Source organism: Acanthaster planci, linkage group LG13 (genome assembly GCF_054643075.1).
Source record: "Acanthaster planci isolate LZ-2023a linkage group LG13, COTS_SCS, whole genome shotgun sequence".
NCBI lineage: Eukaryota > Metazoa > Echinodermata > Asteroidea > Valvatida > Acanthasteridae > Acanthaster > Acanthaster planci.
Window position 1 is genome coordinate 9,456,641 of NC_141789.1, and position 17,934 is coordinate 9,474,574.

The 17,934-nt window shown below is 40.3% G+C and overlaps 1 protein-coding gene across 5 annotated transcripts; it reads right to left on the minus strand.

Annotated features, from left to right (window-relative positions):
* Nucleotides 1-4,079: 4,079 nt before the first annotated feature.
* Nucleotides 4,080-16,268, minus strand: LOC110987882 (serine/arginine-rich splicing factor 12-like). 5 transcript variants are annotated; one of them, XM_087144779.1, is made up of 6 exons: nt 16,117-16,268; nt 14,150-14,256; nt 9,875-9,976; nt 7,275-7,482; nt 6,235-6,285; nt 4,080-5,254 (listed from the first exon to the last, which is right to left on the minus strand). In XM_087144779.1, exons 1-6 carry the CDS (start codon nt 16,182-16,184, stop codon nt 5,239-5,241), a joined length of 552 nt encoding a protein of 183 aa, XP_087000905.1. In that variant the 5' UTR covers nt 16,185-16,268; the 3' UTR covers nt 4,080-5,238. The 5 variants fall into 5 exon arrangements, with proteins under 5 accessions (XP_087000905.1, XP_022106707.1, XP_022106706.2 ...); XM_022251015.2 differs by lacking the exon at nt 14,150-14,256 and adding an exon at nt 12,341-13,650 and having other exon boundaries at nt 9,875-9,981; nt 16,117-16,258; XM_022251014.2 differs by lacking the exon at nt 14,150-14,256 and adding an exon at nt 12,341-13,650 and having other exon boundaries at nt 9,875-10,056; nt 16,117-16,258.
* Between the last annotated feature and the right edge of the window lie 1,666 nt (nt 16,269-17,934).

Sequence of the window (17,934 nt, forward strand, 5' to 3'; positions counted from 1 at the left end):
TGACCTGATTTCATTGGGGGAAACTATTCTTACCTAGTTAAGCATGTCAAACAATATTTGCTGTACTTTTTACAATAAAGTACTTTAAACATGAATTTAAGAGAGTAACGATTTTTTCAATTTAATATGACAATGAATAACTTCTTCAGAAATTAAATTCAATTAATCGAAAATGAAAACTAGAAAATATGCTATGAGTATAAGGAACATCCCTACAAAAAGTCTAACGATCCAAATCAGGCCACACTACCTGACGTCACCTGTTTATCGCAACTGCAACCGCTTATGAATATGTTAATCGGCTAGGCTTTGTGGCCCCGCAATGTGGTTAAAACACAATCGAATCAGCTGTTCCGTTAGCCGTCACATCTCTACCGAGGATATGCGTGGTCGCGCTCGCTCCTTTCACTTTGTTCACAATAGTTCCGAGACCCCAAGTACGTGTAGTAAACAAGTTTGAAAACCGTTAGCGTGGGGCTTATGTAAACAACGTCGTTGCAGAAGTAGATGCAAGTAATGGTCTGACTTTTCAGTATTCGTTGCATGAGCTAATGGGGAATCCTTGTGAGTCAGTGGAAATGGTTGTAAGGGGAATTACAGACCATAACTGTTTCTAGAAAAAAATTTCAAGAGTGCTCTTTGTCAAGTGGCATTAAGTTGCCAACAAGTTGAAGCTTGTCGAAGTTTGACATCCGAAACCTGAATTACATTGCTTTGCCTTTAGTCATGGATGGTGTTTTTGAAATTTAAAATTCACCAAATACTTGCCTCTTAATATTACACTGATCCATCAACAGAATGCCTAAACAGAAACTGAAGCATGCAAACCAGTTTTCATGGCCATTGAACCCAATTGAGACGAAAACTAGGCAGATAAATATTTATGAACCATCTTCATTATGGGTGATGAAAAAAAAACTTTGTCAAGCTGGAGTTTTTTTTTGGGGGGGGTGCAATTTCTTTTATTTCTGAACTAATTTATTTACTTATATATTTTGAATGGCCTCATAAATATGAGACACTAAAGAAACATCCATTGGAAGATCGACAATTTCGAATATAATGAAACTGAAAAAAAGGTTTGTGTTGCTATTATTTCTAAAATCCCATTTGTAAAACAAGGCTGAAGATTAAGATTTTTAAATGAAAGATTAGTTTGGAAAAATACCTTTCTGCCTTTAATTCCAGGGAAGGACTGGGGTTCTAGTCATTTTATACCCTGAGGGTGGATTCATACGTATTCGCCATGTGAGAATGGGTAGGTGAATTAGAAAGGGTCATTTGTCATTTCTTTTTTTTTAATTTTCATTTGAATTTTCCATTTACTTTGCTATGGATTTTTCACCATTGCTCCAATAGTCCACATTTATATCAAATTTAATAAAAGATTATACAAAAAATCCACATATTTAAACTAGAGAACGAAACGAGAACCACCATTGCCGGTACAGTGGGTGTTATTTTGTTCTGATGTTTCGGGAAGATATGACCTCCGTTTCTTCAGATCTACAGAGGTCAAAATAAAAGTAGAAACCGAACATTACGAGAAAAATCGAAAGGACAAAACAAATCAAAGTAAATATGAATAAAGTCATAGAGCCAATCATAGTCAGGTATTACATAATTTTCTATTTTTCACCCTTTTTGATTCAAAATCGTGCCATTGATGTAGGCCCTTATTTGCTTTCGTATGTAGAAAACTACAAATCTTGAAAATGTTCAACCGGCTGTTAATTCAGTTGACCATAATAATACGCTCTTTGCCCGCAGCTTGAGTGAATAAGAATGTTCGTCGCTGGAATTGCCGAAGTTACTTAGCGTGCTATAACATACTGATTGCCTCATTTACCCAATAGCAAAAATAAACGAGGAACCCTTGTAGTTCGAAAAGTTGGGCCAGATACGTAACATTTTTGAACACAATTATTAAAGTCCAATCAAGGACATGCAGGCCCCGCAGTCCCACCAAAATTCATGCTCGCACCAAAGGGTGCCCAATCACTAATTCCAGTGAGAATTTCTGGCCAGCTCATTAGCATTAAAAGTGCCCCCCCCCACAGTATCTTTTGAAAAAGGAGATTGTTTGGCCCCCAAAATGGTGAGATTGTGTAAATCCTTGCCAGGATCAACTCCCTCGGTCTTTGAGCTTTCATGAGAACAGAATGGCTAAAACTACGGTTGGAAAATGGTCCTAAGTGCCCCAGAAAGTTGAGGGTTGCCATGATAAGGTAATCAATCCGCATCCCTTCTAGATCCGCCATAAATGGGGGGGGTACGATTGGTGCTGATCAAGACCAATGGTGTTGGTGCTGCGACTTTTGCAGCAAACTAAGGCCGAATTAATATCTAAAAATGTAACACTTGTGAACTTTAAGACGAATGTGGAGTCGCACGATTTTACCTAAACAAAGCGTTTTATAATACTTTCCATGGCAAAAATACACATCATAAAATACGACTGTCTGAATACCCGCGATCACGTGCAAAATTTGACATAAAAGATTGATCGAAACAAATTACACATGTCCCGTTGAACCCACCATGTTGAAAAGTAAACTACTTGTACATTGTACATGTATTTACTTTCGACGAAAATTTATTCCATCATTTTGGCAAGGAATTATATCAAAATTCGATTATATTAATATCTGAATTCACGCAAGGAATATCTATGAAGTCTTTACCACCTCTGGATGATGGAAAATTAATGTAAGAGTTGAAGAATTGTCGAGTTTTGGCCATGCCACGGTGGGTCATGTCGTTAAATAAAAATAAACCTAAGAAAATCTCCTTCGGGTGACAGCAAAGACATGTCTAATGGGACCAGTCTCATTTCCACAGCCAAATCGGCAATTTCCTAGTAATTAGTAATTGCTCATGTTTGTTATCAAAGATTTTTAATATTTAATCTTGGGATAACTTGAAAATAGTTTCCATTGTGGATTCACTTTCTGGGCAAGATTACTCTTACGCACGTCGCGTCGGCACACGATCGGAACAGCACATGTGATTTCAAGAGGGCGCTAAACGATTTCACAATCGTTGCAACTTGCAGGCCAGTAAATAGGCCCGAAATCGCATGCGCCGGCCAAATCACAATTTTGTATGCATTTAAATTCTGTTTAATAGAGTATTTCGCAGCTGACAAACTTAAAGATTTGTAGAAAAGTCAGGTAGAGGCGACCGAAATGAATTTCAGCTTGTGGCTGAGTACGACTCGGAAGAAATCGGTGCCTGAAAACGATCTACATTACATGTACATAGATTTTTCGAGAAGTGTAAGGCATAATCTTTCAAAATGGCGAGGGGCCACACGACAGCTTTTTTAGGGGTGGCCTTCTATGCAAAAAAATATCTAAAAAGTCATCGGTTAATGAATAGAACTATGGGAAAAAAGGAAAACCTGAGAAGCTGGTATTTTTCCTGATTTTTTGAAGTTCAGGTATGTGGATAATGGGGTGTTATTTAGTGGGCTGCAACCTGCAGTCTCACACAGGAGTCGCCGCCTCAGAAATCACCATCTTGCGCAGTTGGTCATCATACAAGCGAATGCGCTACCTAGTTTCAACACGACTGTACAATGAAACAAGAATTTAAAAACCACACACAAGCCCGCACAAGTCTGTGTTAACACAACATACTTTAACAACCCCCCCCCGACGAAATTCAAAGACGCGAAAGAATCTTTATACCAGGCAAGATATGGGATGGAGGGGTACCCCCCTTACCTGTCAAATACTCTAGACTACTGTTACCTAACACATCCTCCTAGAAGTCTGTAAAGAATTCCTGAGATTCTGATCAAACAAGACCAACACAAAGGGGGGGGGTGCTCCGTCTCATATGTTCCTTCAAAGGAGAATCCTCGCCGTCACCCAACGCCCGAACAAGGCGCTGTGGGCTGATGGCCTTGCACAGATTAACGCTTCGCTATTATTAGGAAGTGATAACCTCGCGGTCGGAGGTTGTGCACAAAGAAGCTAATCACATTATACACGTCCGTGATCACAGTGCAAAGCCATCAGCCCTTTGGCCCAGCGCCCTATTCGCAAAAAAAGAATCCAACCTGAATCTGGAACTCTCAAAGAAACATTTTAATGGCTGTAAAAACTGTATCCAAACCAAACTTTAAACAGCGCTAAGACATTACTATAGTGCTAATGAAATTACTACATGTTGCCACACTTAAAAAAAACACGAATGCAGTGCAATACAATCATTAACTTACATGTATCATGGTCGATCGCTTTACTTAAAGTGGACATTATCGCTGTGTTCTTCCCCTTTAAACAGTACGAAAGTAAACAGATGTGTTTTTCGTAAAAACAGTAGTAGTACATGTACTTCAAACTTACTATCATACCTAGCAGTGATTTCCATAATGTATGCGCCCGTATTAACTTTGTGTTTGTGTCTTTACAAAGCAATTATGCTTTTTTTTAATTAAGATGAACTCTGTTTTGAACATTCTTAATGGACTTTGTTTTCATCAGATGGTAGTAAAACGGAATTTCAGATGCAGCCTTTTTGCTTCCCAATAAACAAGGGTGGTTATTATTTTTTTCAAAGCAGTGGGCAAGTAATTTAATCTTCAAGGTCAAGGAAGAATAAAGAAAAGCTTGAAATCAATTTCCAACAATACCTGTTTATAAACTAGGACAATGAAAAAAGGCTCACTCTTCAACAGCGGTGAGGGAAAAAAATGAAATGGTTAAAGCAAAACTAAAGCAATACAAAAATGAAAAATACGCATGGATGGGCAGGGCTGATAGAAATCTGGTCCTGTGGCAAACATTATAAAATGCTATGCAGGATTTCAAACCTATTTCCTTTCTCATAAAAACCAATTTAACTGGATGGCACTTTCTTTGAGCTTAAAAACAAATTCCCGAAGAGGGACTGAACTACAAACAGGTTACTTTTTTTTTCATTCCATGTTGGAACTCGATTGCCCACAAATACAAGGTAACTTCTTAAATCCGCATGATTTAACAAGTGCAAGGCTAACGACAATAACAGTGCACGCAGTGAAACTGGTACTTCTTGTGTAAAATTTCTACAATTGTTTAAACTGGCGTAACAGCACAGACTGACCTCTAACACTTAGAAAAAAGCAAACGGAGAAAATGCAGATGACGGTTCTTGCATGTTCACTTTCATGAAAACAGAAAAAAGGGGAATATAACAGACATGTACAAGTTATTGACAGCGGTGCCTTCCTCCATGGCAAACTCTGCCTCAGCGACTTCGGCTTCTGGAAAGAACAAAATGATAACTACCACTGTAAGTGTTTACATTTAGTGTTGGCCTTGAGCTACTTGAAACTCAACTTCTTTTGTCACTGGATTCAAGTGTGTGTCCAGAAACTTGGAAGAGAAGCCAGTTCTAGGGGCCAATTTCATAGAGCTGCTTAAGCACAAAATTTGATTAAGCGCGAAAAAACCTTACTGGATAAATCAGGTAATCAGCCAAAACTGCCTGTGATGTATATTGTTTGGGGATTGTATTTAGCTGTCTTTTGGTTAGCATGACAATCAGATAGAGTTTGAGCTGGTAACCTTTGTTTTTTAAGCAAAGTTTTTTCCTGTTTAAGCAAACTATATGCTTAAGCAGCTCTATGAAAATGGCCCCTCTGGACTGTTTAGTGTGCACCTTAAACACTTGTCAAAATGAAATGCATAGACTGGAGGGTGGTGGTGAACAGCATGCCAAAACCAATTATCAGAAGGGGTTAAGTCAGAGGTTCGAATCCAGTCACTGGGCATAAGTTGTCACATCGGGCAAGTCACTTTATCCCAACTTACCAAGGAACCCTGAGATAAACACTGCCTGGGCAGCTCGATGAGCTGAATTGGTAATAGGACAAGCTTCACCATAGGCTTATACAATGCTTATCAAGGCCACACAAGTTTACACGTTTCCTTGTGTAGTCAATGTGAAATGAGGAGCGAGCGTATCTGCCCCACTGAGTGCCGTATCTGCAGTCGTTCAATGTTTGCAAATAGAAATCTTGCTACATTACAAATCATCGTCATGATCAATACTCTTGAGCCACACCACCATGCTTTACTTGCAGACACACGGGCAGAGGGGCGAGCATTGTGTGTAAGAACAGGTACCTGCTTCTCTTGTGTTAAAGCTGTCTACTTTGTCAAAAATCATTTCAAATTTTAATCTGATTTTCCGAAGATCTTAATCAGACGCTGTTTGCATTCTAATTGGCGTGTCTCTTACCGTGAGACTGAGCGAGAACGAGATCTGCTGTAGGATCGTCGCCTGCGTCGCCTGCAAATAAAAAAAAAAAAAAACAGTCTGGTAACACCCACTCGCTTGAAAGAAAGCAGATGAGGAGGATAACAAGCAATCTTTGTGCAGCCAAGGGGCACAGAAACTACGTTCCTTTGGTGAACTGTTTCTGGATGCTTTATAATGGCAGCAATTTACCGTATGTGCCACTGCCCTAGTCAGTTATGACAAAATTAACCTCTTTTCCCGGCCTAAGGCAACGACTATGTTGAGATCTGAAGAAAACTGTGACGGAGGTTTGTGGACTGGAAACACCATGTGAAATCACTCGTGAGTTGGGTTCTGAAGAGAACTGGGGTAGTCAGTGTTTCAGGCAGTACGCTGTGTCTGTTGTCAGGACTCCTGATGACATTGATCATATGGCAAATCCTTCACGGGCGGCAAACTTTCAGATCATGTTTGAAATAAACATCATTTGCCATGACAATAAGGTTGGGTTCAGGCGGCCTGTTCTTGACATTATTTGCTTGTTCTCACGCTCAAACAGCAGGAACACGACTCAAGAACACTGTTCTCGGAACGGGATCACAGACCACTTCCTCGTCAGGGTTTTATGGGAACACACTGGTTTCAATTTTTTTGCAAAATGAACATTGATCATTTTCCGTATCACAGAAAAGAATGTTTTTGTTTAAATAGAAAAAGAATTCAGCCCAGTTATCCAAACAGTAACTCTCGAATGATGTACATGGACGCCGCCATATTGCATACTGCTTGCCACTAACTACCAGCAATAACCAGTTGTATGTTCCCAGTGTTCGAGCTGCCAACCCAAGAACAACGAATCACGTTGTTTGTGCACATACAAGAACAAGCCGCCCAAACTCAGCTTAAGGCTCTCTCATTAATATGACACAGAAATGTGAAAAACACTACATGCAGTCGATATACAAGTTAAGTGACTTCCACAAGTCTTCAGATTTACAGGAATCCCTTTCAGCACAAAGTGCACAACAGCAATTGCCCACCTTTTGTACTTTTCTGGGGAGCGGCTGCGGGACCGTGTCCTGCTGCGGGAACGGCGACTGCGGTATGGGCTCCTGCTCTTTGAGCGCTTGTAGGGGCTGTATCGACGGTAGGGGCTCCGACTGCGTGAGCGTCTGTCATAGTCGGGACTGCGGCTGTATGAACGGCGCCGCCGTCTGTAGAGATCTCGACTTCTCATTTGGCCAGGAGCTGCAGATGCCAACAGTTTCCTTGTCAGTTAACCCTAAACCCTCCTCAATCCCCCAAAATTCTTTGGGTGGTTTTGTTGGATTGAGGATGAACGGCAAAAATGCAAGGCTGATTCGGAAGGACGCCATCACGGTTCGCCGTATCTTATTACCGTGCACAAAACTATTAAAAAAGTCAACACAGTACGCCCTTTAGGCATGCTTGCAATGCCTGGCCCAAGTTTGAAATTTGCATACTGAAATTTATGAATGGAAAAATATTCATTAACAGGTCATCTTCCATCCGGGAAATTTACCCAACTGACTTCTAAATAAGAGAATTATAAGTTGTGTAACTTTGTTAATAATTACAATATATAAAATGCAATTTTTCCACTTTTTTTTCACTGAAATTACGAAACCAGCTCAATACTCATCATTCCCTCCTCGTACATAACCACTGAAACCTCACCAACCGACTCACACTATGGAAAATAGTCCGTCACAAAGTTGCCTCTGATGCCAATTTCTAGTGCCAGTGATGATGTCATCAATATTTATCCCTTCTCTAAATTGTTCATAATAATTGATTTCAGCAAATTTCGGGGGGTGAAAATGAGTATTTATTTAAGCTTCTTCGCATTTTCCGCTGATTTTGTGCTTACTGTGCACTCCATGTTTGTTTGCAATGCACATGATGCGCTAAGGTTGCGCATATTTTACAGTTTACACGATGTACATAAATCACCTTCCTGCTCATCTTGAAGCAGGAAACAAGGCCTAATATGTCACCTTTATAGATCCTAAATGAATAAAATCTACTATTTACTGCACTTCAGCAAATACAACAGAACTTACTAGGCTTACAAGGCATTCTTAGACTGTGAAATATACACAACTTTTGCAATTTAACACCTACTAAACTGATCTTCTAAATCACGCGTCATCAGCGTGCCAGTCCCCCGAGCTTTATTAGTGTGTTTATTTGAAAACAGAGCACCATACTTTTGATTTTACTAAGGGATACAATAGGGGGCACTGTTTTAGAATTTGACATCAGCAGGCCGTGCCATGTGCAAAGGCTGTGGGTTGGATCTTGTGTTGTTTATGCTTAGTCATGTACATGTACATGTTCAACTTGCCATTACTTTGAAATCAATGACGCGGCTCAAGAAAACCATTCGCCATACCCCAACATGATGGCAGGAATTGCTGGAGGATTTTGAAGGATTGAGCTGGGTACCTCTCATTCTGAGCACAAGTGCAAAACTTGGAGGATTTTTGGAGGATTGAGGATAAATGCAATTTTCAGAGTAAGGCCACTGGAGGATTGGGGATGTGCCCTAGCAAAATGGCCAGAGTGGGTTAGGGTTAATGAGCCAGTTCTGTATTCCAACCGTGCATGCCCCCAAATGAAGCATGTCTGAGGATATTTGGAAACGGCAATACACGGCCACGAGGTCTGACGATCATCATGGCAATATGCCAACTCATACAAAATCCATTACAAAAATACTGCGTGATGTATGATCAAACTCAGTCTATTTTTTGAGGTCATGGACTGATCCGAGCACAACATAGGTGGACACTTGGGAAGCCATTAATGGCAATCTGACATGTCTGAGCCCAGATAAATGTACATTAGGGAAGCCCACAGTAATGCCAGCTGTTATGAATATATACATGTAAAAATGATTCTGCATTGATGGAGAGCCCCCTGAATGGACCAGGCTAGGAATATGCATGAGAAACAGGTAGTTGGGTGATTGACTGATCAGATCACATCAAGAACCAGATGTAAATACTTCACACGTCTTTTTGTAGTTTCTTAGACAAGTTTCAATTGAGCTGGTGCAGGCTTTCCTGACTGAGAACCAAATGACATAGAATAAAAATGGATTTACAATTTTACATGTATGCTCATGACGCTTGCCAGAATTCACTGTAAAGCCATGCATTAAGTTCTGTTCACTCTACAAACTTGTAACCTGTGGGGTATACTGACACACCAGTGAGTTGGTATTATTTTGCAGATCTTATCTGTATACACCATATGGTTACCAAACTTTGAGATACAAATTTGCTTTGATTTTACAACTGGTAACCATGCTTTTTGTCAATCCAGTCCCTGGTTCCCCAATACCCATTAATGCACATCCCTATACCAGGCCCAATTTCATGGAGCACCAAAGCAGAAAATATTGCTTAGCCCTCCATTAGCTGTACAGTCAGTGACAAAATTCAATACACTTCCCCACGCTACACTTTATATACAGACCAGCCACCGAAAGTCAGATCTGTGACCGGATTCAGTCAAGTGACAAAAGCAAGGGGAATGGCTGAGCTTGCTCTGCGGCTCCGTAACACCGACCTCCTCTCTTGTGCTCGGATGGGTCTATAAACAAGCCACTCACACTTTCGGTCTCCCTCAGCAAACTGAATATCCAGCTCCCGTCCGAAGAAGCGGGTGCGATCCAATCCGTACATGGCCTCTTCGGCGTCACGCACGTACTCGAATGTGCTAGCAGGGTCAAGAGTTAAGGCAAAAGAATGGAACGGAAAACAAGAGACCCATGCAAGGGTGCAGATACACTGACTAACACAAGGAAGACACAACATCAAACAGACAGCAAGAGCAGTGACAATGGACAAAACAGTGAGAAAACGGGTCAGGATGGAATGATTAGGCAAGCATACAAAGGCAATGCACATATTTCAAAAATTACAATCAATCCAGATTTTTTTTTTCAATACTTCTTAGCTAACTATGTGCACATTTGCAAGTTGGGGTTTTTCACTGCTCACATAAACACAATACTGAGGCCTGCAATATGTTTCAAACTTTGAATTTATTTTGAAATGGGAAAAAAAGGTGTACTCGGTGCTTATCATTGTCTTATTTGTAGTGACGGACACTTCAAAAGAACTTTGCAGGGTATGGACAAATATTTTGAGCACAACTACAGTGTATTTCACATCTTATTCACGACCTTCCTAAAACCTCCAAATCGTAAAGTGGTCCAAGCTCCAATAGCAAATAGACTTTATGTTATGGAGAGTCAAGCCTTATTGTAAAACGTGTCCATGCTCCACTTTCAGAAGTCCTCTAAACTCGTTCAAAATTCTGTTGGACTTTTTAAAGATCTTGGACAGATCTCTGCTTGGGTTGTATCTATCAACTTTCCCACGCCAGCATGCTACACAAGTGGGAAGATTTTGTGAAGGAATTTTTTCAGTCCAAACCATAGGAGGGCTATCCGGCAAAACACAAGGTGGAAAGACAAAAACCAAAATGATAATGTGCACAGAAAGTGGGACAGTCAAAGAAAAACAAAACACATGACAAAAAAGACTGAAGGATGAGAGACAGACAGACAGCCAGACAGACAGCCAGCTACGCAAGGCAGAAGTATGGATAAAAAAATGATTAATCGTGACTAGAACTTAATCACAAACACACCAACAGAAAGACTGGTGGACTTATACACATATATATGTAGAGATTGTAGGGGGAAAAAATTTAGCCTGAGAAAAGAAATTGCGCAGACATGTTTAATGACACTTGGTGCAAAGGTCAACTATGAGTTTATTTTTGGGGTTCCTTTGAGAATTACCTGTATTTCTTAAATACAAGACAATTTACTGGAAACCTGCACAGGTAATGACGACATTGCTGTTGGAAAAAGATTGCAAATATCAATGTCTACATGTATGGTATATTTTGGGATGTGGGAGACACTTCCCTCTTCCAATTCTTCCATGTATGTGTATGTGACTGGCTCTGCAAAAATGTGTATTATGTCACATTTTTTTGAATTTGAGTTATGCAATCAAATTGCTCACATCCCGAGTTTTCATTTGATATATAATTCATCCCAGTGGCATTTTGCATTTTGGAGTTATTTGCCATGTGTATATTCATATAATTTCATTTTATCACGTACTTTGTGAGATATTGCCCTTCAAACATAACTAACTATAACTGACAACATTTATAATGCGCTTTCCACAATGTTTCAAAATGCCTAGTTGTTTCTAGTACATGTATACAAATCCAATTACTGATCAAAGGCTTGTGAATAAAGAAAGCTCTTCAGTGCAATCTTGAACGAGTCTAATGATTCAGTTTCACGGATGTGCATGGGAGGAAAACAGAAACATTAAAACTTAAATTAGACACTCTCTTGGTTTTTCTTAGCAGGTCTTTTCTTTTCCTTTCTTTCTTTTCTGGTCAAGCAATTGGCCTCAAAATAGTTCCAAATGTTTTCACCCTCAACACGTGGAATGGGCCATTACGCATTTTTGCATTGCATGAGTTAACACACCTTGTTGCAGAGTGGGTCACATATGGGTAGTCCTATCAAAATGCCTGTTATGATGAGGCACTGTGTCCATTTTACAATTTAATGCCACACTGTTGCCTATCCTTTTAACCCTAACAGTACCGGGCGTTGTTTGGCTTAGAATACTCAGCACTACAAAATACTATGTAACACTCTGAGCCTGAAGGACCTAGCACTACAAATTACCATTTCTGGCTAGGTTTATTCCGTTGTTACTCGTACAGAGAACAATGAAACCATGCATTCATAGTGCCACAGCACTGTATAGTACATTGTCTTCTCTATTGCATTTTATGGCCTCAGAGAATAATAATGCCATGTCCTCTTACAAGCAACAGGGCTGAGTAGTACATTTTACTACTAAGTAGTACTTTGTAGCATTCGGGACTGTTAGGGTTAACAAACCAAAGAAGCACCAATCACAGGATTAACTTGGACGGAAGAAGACAGTAGGCTAAAAACCCATGCAAGTAAGCTGGTAACGAGCTATAAGCTGAACTGACAAAAGAAACATTGAATGGCAGGATACTACCATACCTCATTCTTGACTTGCCTTGGGCCTAACGGAAAACATGTTGGCTGTGCCGGACGACTTTATTCTTGGTTTGGACTTGGCTTTCCACAACATGCCAACAACATAGGCACGCTGTGACATTTTATACATCTTTGAATCTTGCTTGCTTGGAAGCTTGCTTATGACCAACCCAGCGCTTGACGGCTGACAATATCCCACACCAACAGCTTGACTTGGTCCAGCGGCCTACTGACTTTTGTTCAGAAGCTTGGTCCACAGACTTTCGTCTACAGTATGGACGCACCCTTGTAAATTTACCCAATCGCCATTCTTGAATTGAGCTAGAAATTTCTTGTCTTGATGGGCTTGCATGTTGTGTGACCTGTTATCCATTTCCCAAGGTGCACAAATTTGGTGACCCTGCAAGACGAGGCACGTGCCCATCTCATTCACAAAAAAAAAACACGCTTGAAAACTCTACAACCGAGAATACCCTGGTCTCGGAATGGGTCTTGTGAAAAAAATTCAGCCAACTTGCTTGATTCTTGAGATCTTGTCCGCACTTGAATACCCTTGCTTGCTACTTGTCTTGTTAAAGCATTGGAGCACGACAAATCGACTTGGAAATTCTTGCATGGAAAAAGCTGAGCTCTTGGCTTTGGCCTTCAGACAAGCCTCATTTAAGGCAAGTATCTTGCTTGATTCTTGAAATCTTGTACCGACCCACAGCAAAATCTTGACTTGAAACCCTTGCTTGTCTCTTGAGCTAAACGAGTCCTTCACACATGAAATGTGGAGTGGCATTGTAAGCCGGGCAATTCTCTTTTTGCTAAATGCACAACCACCCCTACATTTGGCGTAGTCATGTGTAACATCTTTTCTAGCACTTCTGTCAAAAGTCTGGTGACTTTCCTTAATTTTGAACAAGTGTGGCTACAAATGCTCATTAATCATGCACTTTTGGAGCACATCGATATCAAGTGATCGTCTTTATTATCGCACAATGGTATTTTTTCAGAGGTTCTGGTGGTAAGAATTTTATTTCCAGGAACAAAGACATTAACTCCCTCACTTTTGTTTCTGAAAGCCCAAACCTGCCATTTTATGAAAGTGAGAATATCTGCTATGTGTAATCGAATTCTTCGAGTCACAACCCTTCATGTCTGGCCTACACCACTCCACATACTTCATGCCTTCTTTCTAAGTTGTCGTTGAGTAACATGTGCTGTAGTATGCCCGTCAGCTCAGCACATGCATCAAGCCTTGCACAAGTGGCGAGGGTCATGTGACTTGACTACTTGTACCCACGATCCCTTGTCTTTGGGCCTGTGCTCTATAAATGTGTGAGCAAGACAAAAATAACAATATGTGTTAGCAGGCACAGACAGAAACAAAACAATGAGTCAGGGTTGAACAAGGATCTTCTGTCTTGTCACTTCCAATCAGATTTAACGTGTATCTGACAACAGCATTTTACACTGCATTAGTGACCAAAAACTAGCACTGTAATATTTTCAACCATGCCAGCGAAGGCATTGTTTTATGGCTCTGCTCACGTGAAGATTCAGTGCCTCAGGCTCGGCATAAATGTCTGGAACAGCACATCCAAGAGGTCTGCACAGAATTTTAGCATGAATTCAAGCATGCATATGATAAACACATATATTACGTTAACCAATCTTTGCTGGATTTGAAACAAATAAAGACAATGGGATGAAAGTTTGTGAGAGCAACTGTCAACACCAACTCCCGTTAAGAGAGCAGAGCCATAACACTGACACTAGGATGCACACAACAAGAGTGCTCATGAGTTGGGAGGCATGCACAAGGATATTGAACGTAACAAAAGCCCCTCGGCTCTCGAGTGTAGTGGTCCACCGGAATGTACACATCCATAATGGGGCCGTATTTTGAAAAGATCTGGCGGATATCATCTGGCCTGTGAAAGAGGTATACACACCAAATTGAAAGGGGGTTAAGATGCAGAGACAAGTATGTGCATCCAAAGCAATTACAAACTTTTCTGGTGACTGTGAAACATAGCACTTTTACAAGGCCAGCACCCTATTTCATGAAACTTGTAGTAAAATGTGCACCATGTATATGCCTTGGTGTAGCAACATGTATCACAGAGTCAATTTCCTGGTATGTTGCTCACCTGGGAAATGTATTTGCTTAAATTAAACTTCTTGGACAAGGATAATCATGGCTTTAAAGGTGGCTGTCTCTTTTTCAGTATTACAGCAGTCATAGAGCAGTCATTAAATGCGCTCTGCTAGCCCTTTTGATGAGGTCTTTTTTTTTTGAACCAGGCAGAAAATCTTTAACTCCTCTCAAAGCCAATCAAATTTTGCATCTCAAAAAAATTTAACGCTCGTCTTACAAACCTTGCAAATTTGAGCAATGACGACCCTTCAGCGATTTTGATTAGTAAATAAAACTTCTTTCAAATTTGTGAGGTGCAACTATTAACGTACAATGATTGCATAAGTTTTGCCAAACGATTTTTGTGCAAGATGTGGACTTCTGCTGTGTGTAGCTTTTGTCCAATTTTTCACAATTTGCTGCATAAACTACACGAAAACATGTAGCTTCAGTGAAGTAACGCCACACACCAAGTTCAGTGATATCAGCTGCTACAGTTCTGCAATTGCCAACAAGGGGTTTAGCGGTTTTGTTGCCAACTGTATTTTAAAAATATTCTGCAACCTGTTTACAGCAGACCGAGTAACTTGGCCTCTACGAATCAGTTTTTTAAAAAACATCTCGATATGCTCAGGCGAAGGCTGGCCCACAGTCCAAGCAGGCCTAGGCCTACCGTTCATATAGGCTTTTCCTGTATTTCACTCAAAATAGCTCATACACTGTCTTGCCCTGAACATGCTGAATCCACAGTTTGGAGGTGACCATGACAACCTAACCAAAATGAATTTTTCCATGTTTTTTCTGTTTCATTTTGAAGTTGCCTTGAAGAGGATGTCATAAGAATTATTTCGGGGAATAGTCCTATATACGGACACTAATTATTCCATACAGTGACCTACATGTATTAGCCATCAGAAAGCAAAAACATGTCCAGAAAAGTTCATTTTAGGAGGGAAAAGACCAAGAGGTTTACTTAGAAAACACTTCAAATTTTTCAGACCAGTCCCTTGGATTTGTGCAATGGGTGTTAAGTGGCGTCCGTATATGGAACTCTTTCCATATTTTGATATATATTTGGATTCCATCAGATTACGCAAAGCAAAGAAAAATCGATTTAAAGTGGGGATGTTTTGAGTTGTTTTTTGCACATGTGTAATGGAGAGCAAACTGTAATTATTTTGTACATAAACACGACAAAATGTGAGTGGATTTTCACTGAAAACCTCAGAACTCACATTTTTGTAAAATCTTTGTTCTTTTATGTTGGCCTAGGCTACATCACATTGTCTTTTTAATGTTTTTTAAAGAGCACCTCTAAGGAAAACATATTTCAATTAATCAAATGCTGGCTTCAGTTCAAATTTCAAAAATTTTGAAATTGGACATTAAATAGAGGAGCAAGGGAAAGTTGAAAAGAACTTCCATATAAGGACGCCACTTGACATCGACACCCTGTGCACAAACCCTATGAGACTGGTCTGAAAAATTCTATGGAGACCAGTGAAATATGAAGTGTAAGCTTAATCCGTTTCCGTGTATTTTCGACACGTTAAAAAATCGACTCAATTCTATCGCAATTTTTGTATCTTGACAGATGCATGATGAACATATAACTATTTCTTTTTATCCTTCAGAGTGTACATTTAATACTTACCGTGCATGGTCAGGTATATTTCGCACATAAAGCGAAGTATTTGGCGGTCGACTTCCGCGTCTTGACATGATGTCCCTTTCCTTGTACTTTTTTGTAGTGCAAATACACGATCGATGTACTCCCTGGTTGTCCGCGCAGGCATTCTACGATCGGTACAAGGGTCACACACTGCCTCTTTTATCCCGCAGCACTAACTTGACGGACACCAGCGAAATAGATAAAAACGCGGCTTCATAACGCATGACACCCCCCCCCGCAGAGGTGCGTGAGTTGAATGAGTTCACCGGAGCTGAGATGCTCACATTTGCGATTGTTGCCTACAGTCCATGGTGTTTTGTACACTGGAGTGCCATTTGCCCCCGAGGGTGTACAAAACCCATGCACTCCGTCACAGCAGGCGACAATTGTTTTTTTTTTATGGGCCTACCGTGGTCTTAGATTATACTGGAACCTTCTTCAGGTGTAACATATGCATATTTTATTGCTAGATAAAATAAAACACTGACAAATTGAAACACTTGAACATCAGCAAGTTATTAAATTACAAGGAAAATTATTGACAAACTGGTTCACTAGAGAAACCTGCGATTTGTAAAGCACTGGGGTTTTTGTTGAATAGTTAAATTTCAAGATATTATTCACACCAAGTTCCGTTGAGAAGTACTGACAAGATTGAACAGCAGATGAGAAGAGACAATAGCATAAGAGTTTTATATAAACAGCAATGGCGATCGCAGTAGGGACGGTGATTAGAGCATGTTACTCATGTTCCACAAGCATAGCCGGATGCACGAACAGAAGCTAAACAACCCGGGGGGGGGGCTCTGTCATGGTCAGAGTGAAGAGAGTAGCACATGCGAATGGACACAGTGCTTCATTGTCCCCCAAACAGAATACATCTCCTATAATAACTTGCATTTAGTACCATCGTGGCTATCCATCCTTGCACCCAAGATTACACACCCAAGAACACAACACATCAACCGTGGGAAAGATCACCGTTATCCATAATTTTTTGTGGCCTGGCAGCATCACCCATACGCTCGACGCGTGAATGACTACATGCGCGCTTGTAGCATATAGCGTGATCGATTCGCGACCAATTTAAATTCACTATCTATTTCTGATCGTTTTGCTTCTAAAAATTATGTGGGGGAAATCGCAAAGATGAATTAGACAGCAGAGGCTTTTTAATAAGGAGGGCATTGCTTGATTCAAATCCAAAAAATCTTACAATGCTTAAATGACATTGCCCTCTTACATTTTGATGGCTTTAATTTAACAATTATAAATGAGGTAAATTAAATAATAATTAAAATATTAACACTTTTGATACATCACTCAGAATGAGTGGTGCACCTAATAAGGGTCTCCTGATTTTTTTTTTTTTGCTTTCTAAAACTGAAGATATGTTGTTGTTGTTGTAGAATTAATGGCATGTATGGCATACGCTAGTGCCCTTTATGCCATGAACAAAAAAGTCGCTTAGCCATGTGGTAGAACAGCTAGAAATTCAAATAGCTAAAGACACTTGATCAGACAGTAAAGAGTGGATATGAAGATATGATATACACCTACACCTTTAAATTCCTGGCTCTGACACAGCCGTAAATCCCAGTTCCCTGTTCCAACTGGGGTGCGGCAGAGGAGGGGGGCTTGAGCATCACAAGCTTTGTGGGGGTTAAATCCTAGCCTCAGCCCCACCCCCATGACACCCCCACCACCTGTGCGCATGCACCAATGCTCCGGATTAGTTTAGTGGAGATTTCCAAAAAGCAGTACAAAATCATCCAACACATATATCAAAAACAAAGCAAG

What these genes read in the sequence shown, in the direction of transcription:
- LOC110987882 (XM_087144778.1), bottom strand. Translation starts at nt 10,172, where the DNA reads ATGTGCATTGCCTTTGTATGCTTGCCTAATCATTCCATCCTGACCCGT. An exon ending in TGCTGAGGGAGACCGAAAGT is followed by an intron (nt 7,483 to 9,874) that starts GTGAGTGGCTTG and finishes TGGCATCTGCAG; the next exon opens with CTCCTGGCCAAATGAGAAGT. An exon ending in TCCCCAGAAAAGTACAAAAG is followed by an intron (nt 6,286 to 7,274) that starts GTGGGCAATTGC and finishes TTTTATTTGCAG; the next exon opens with GCGACGCAGGCGACGATCCT.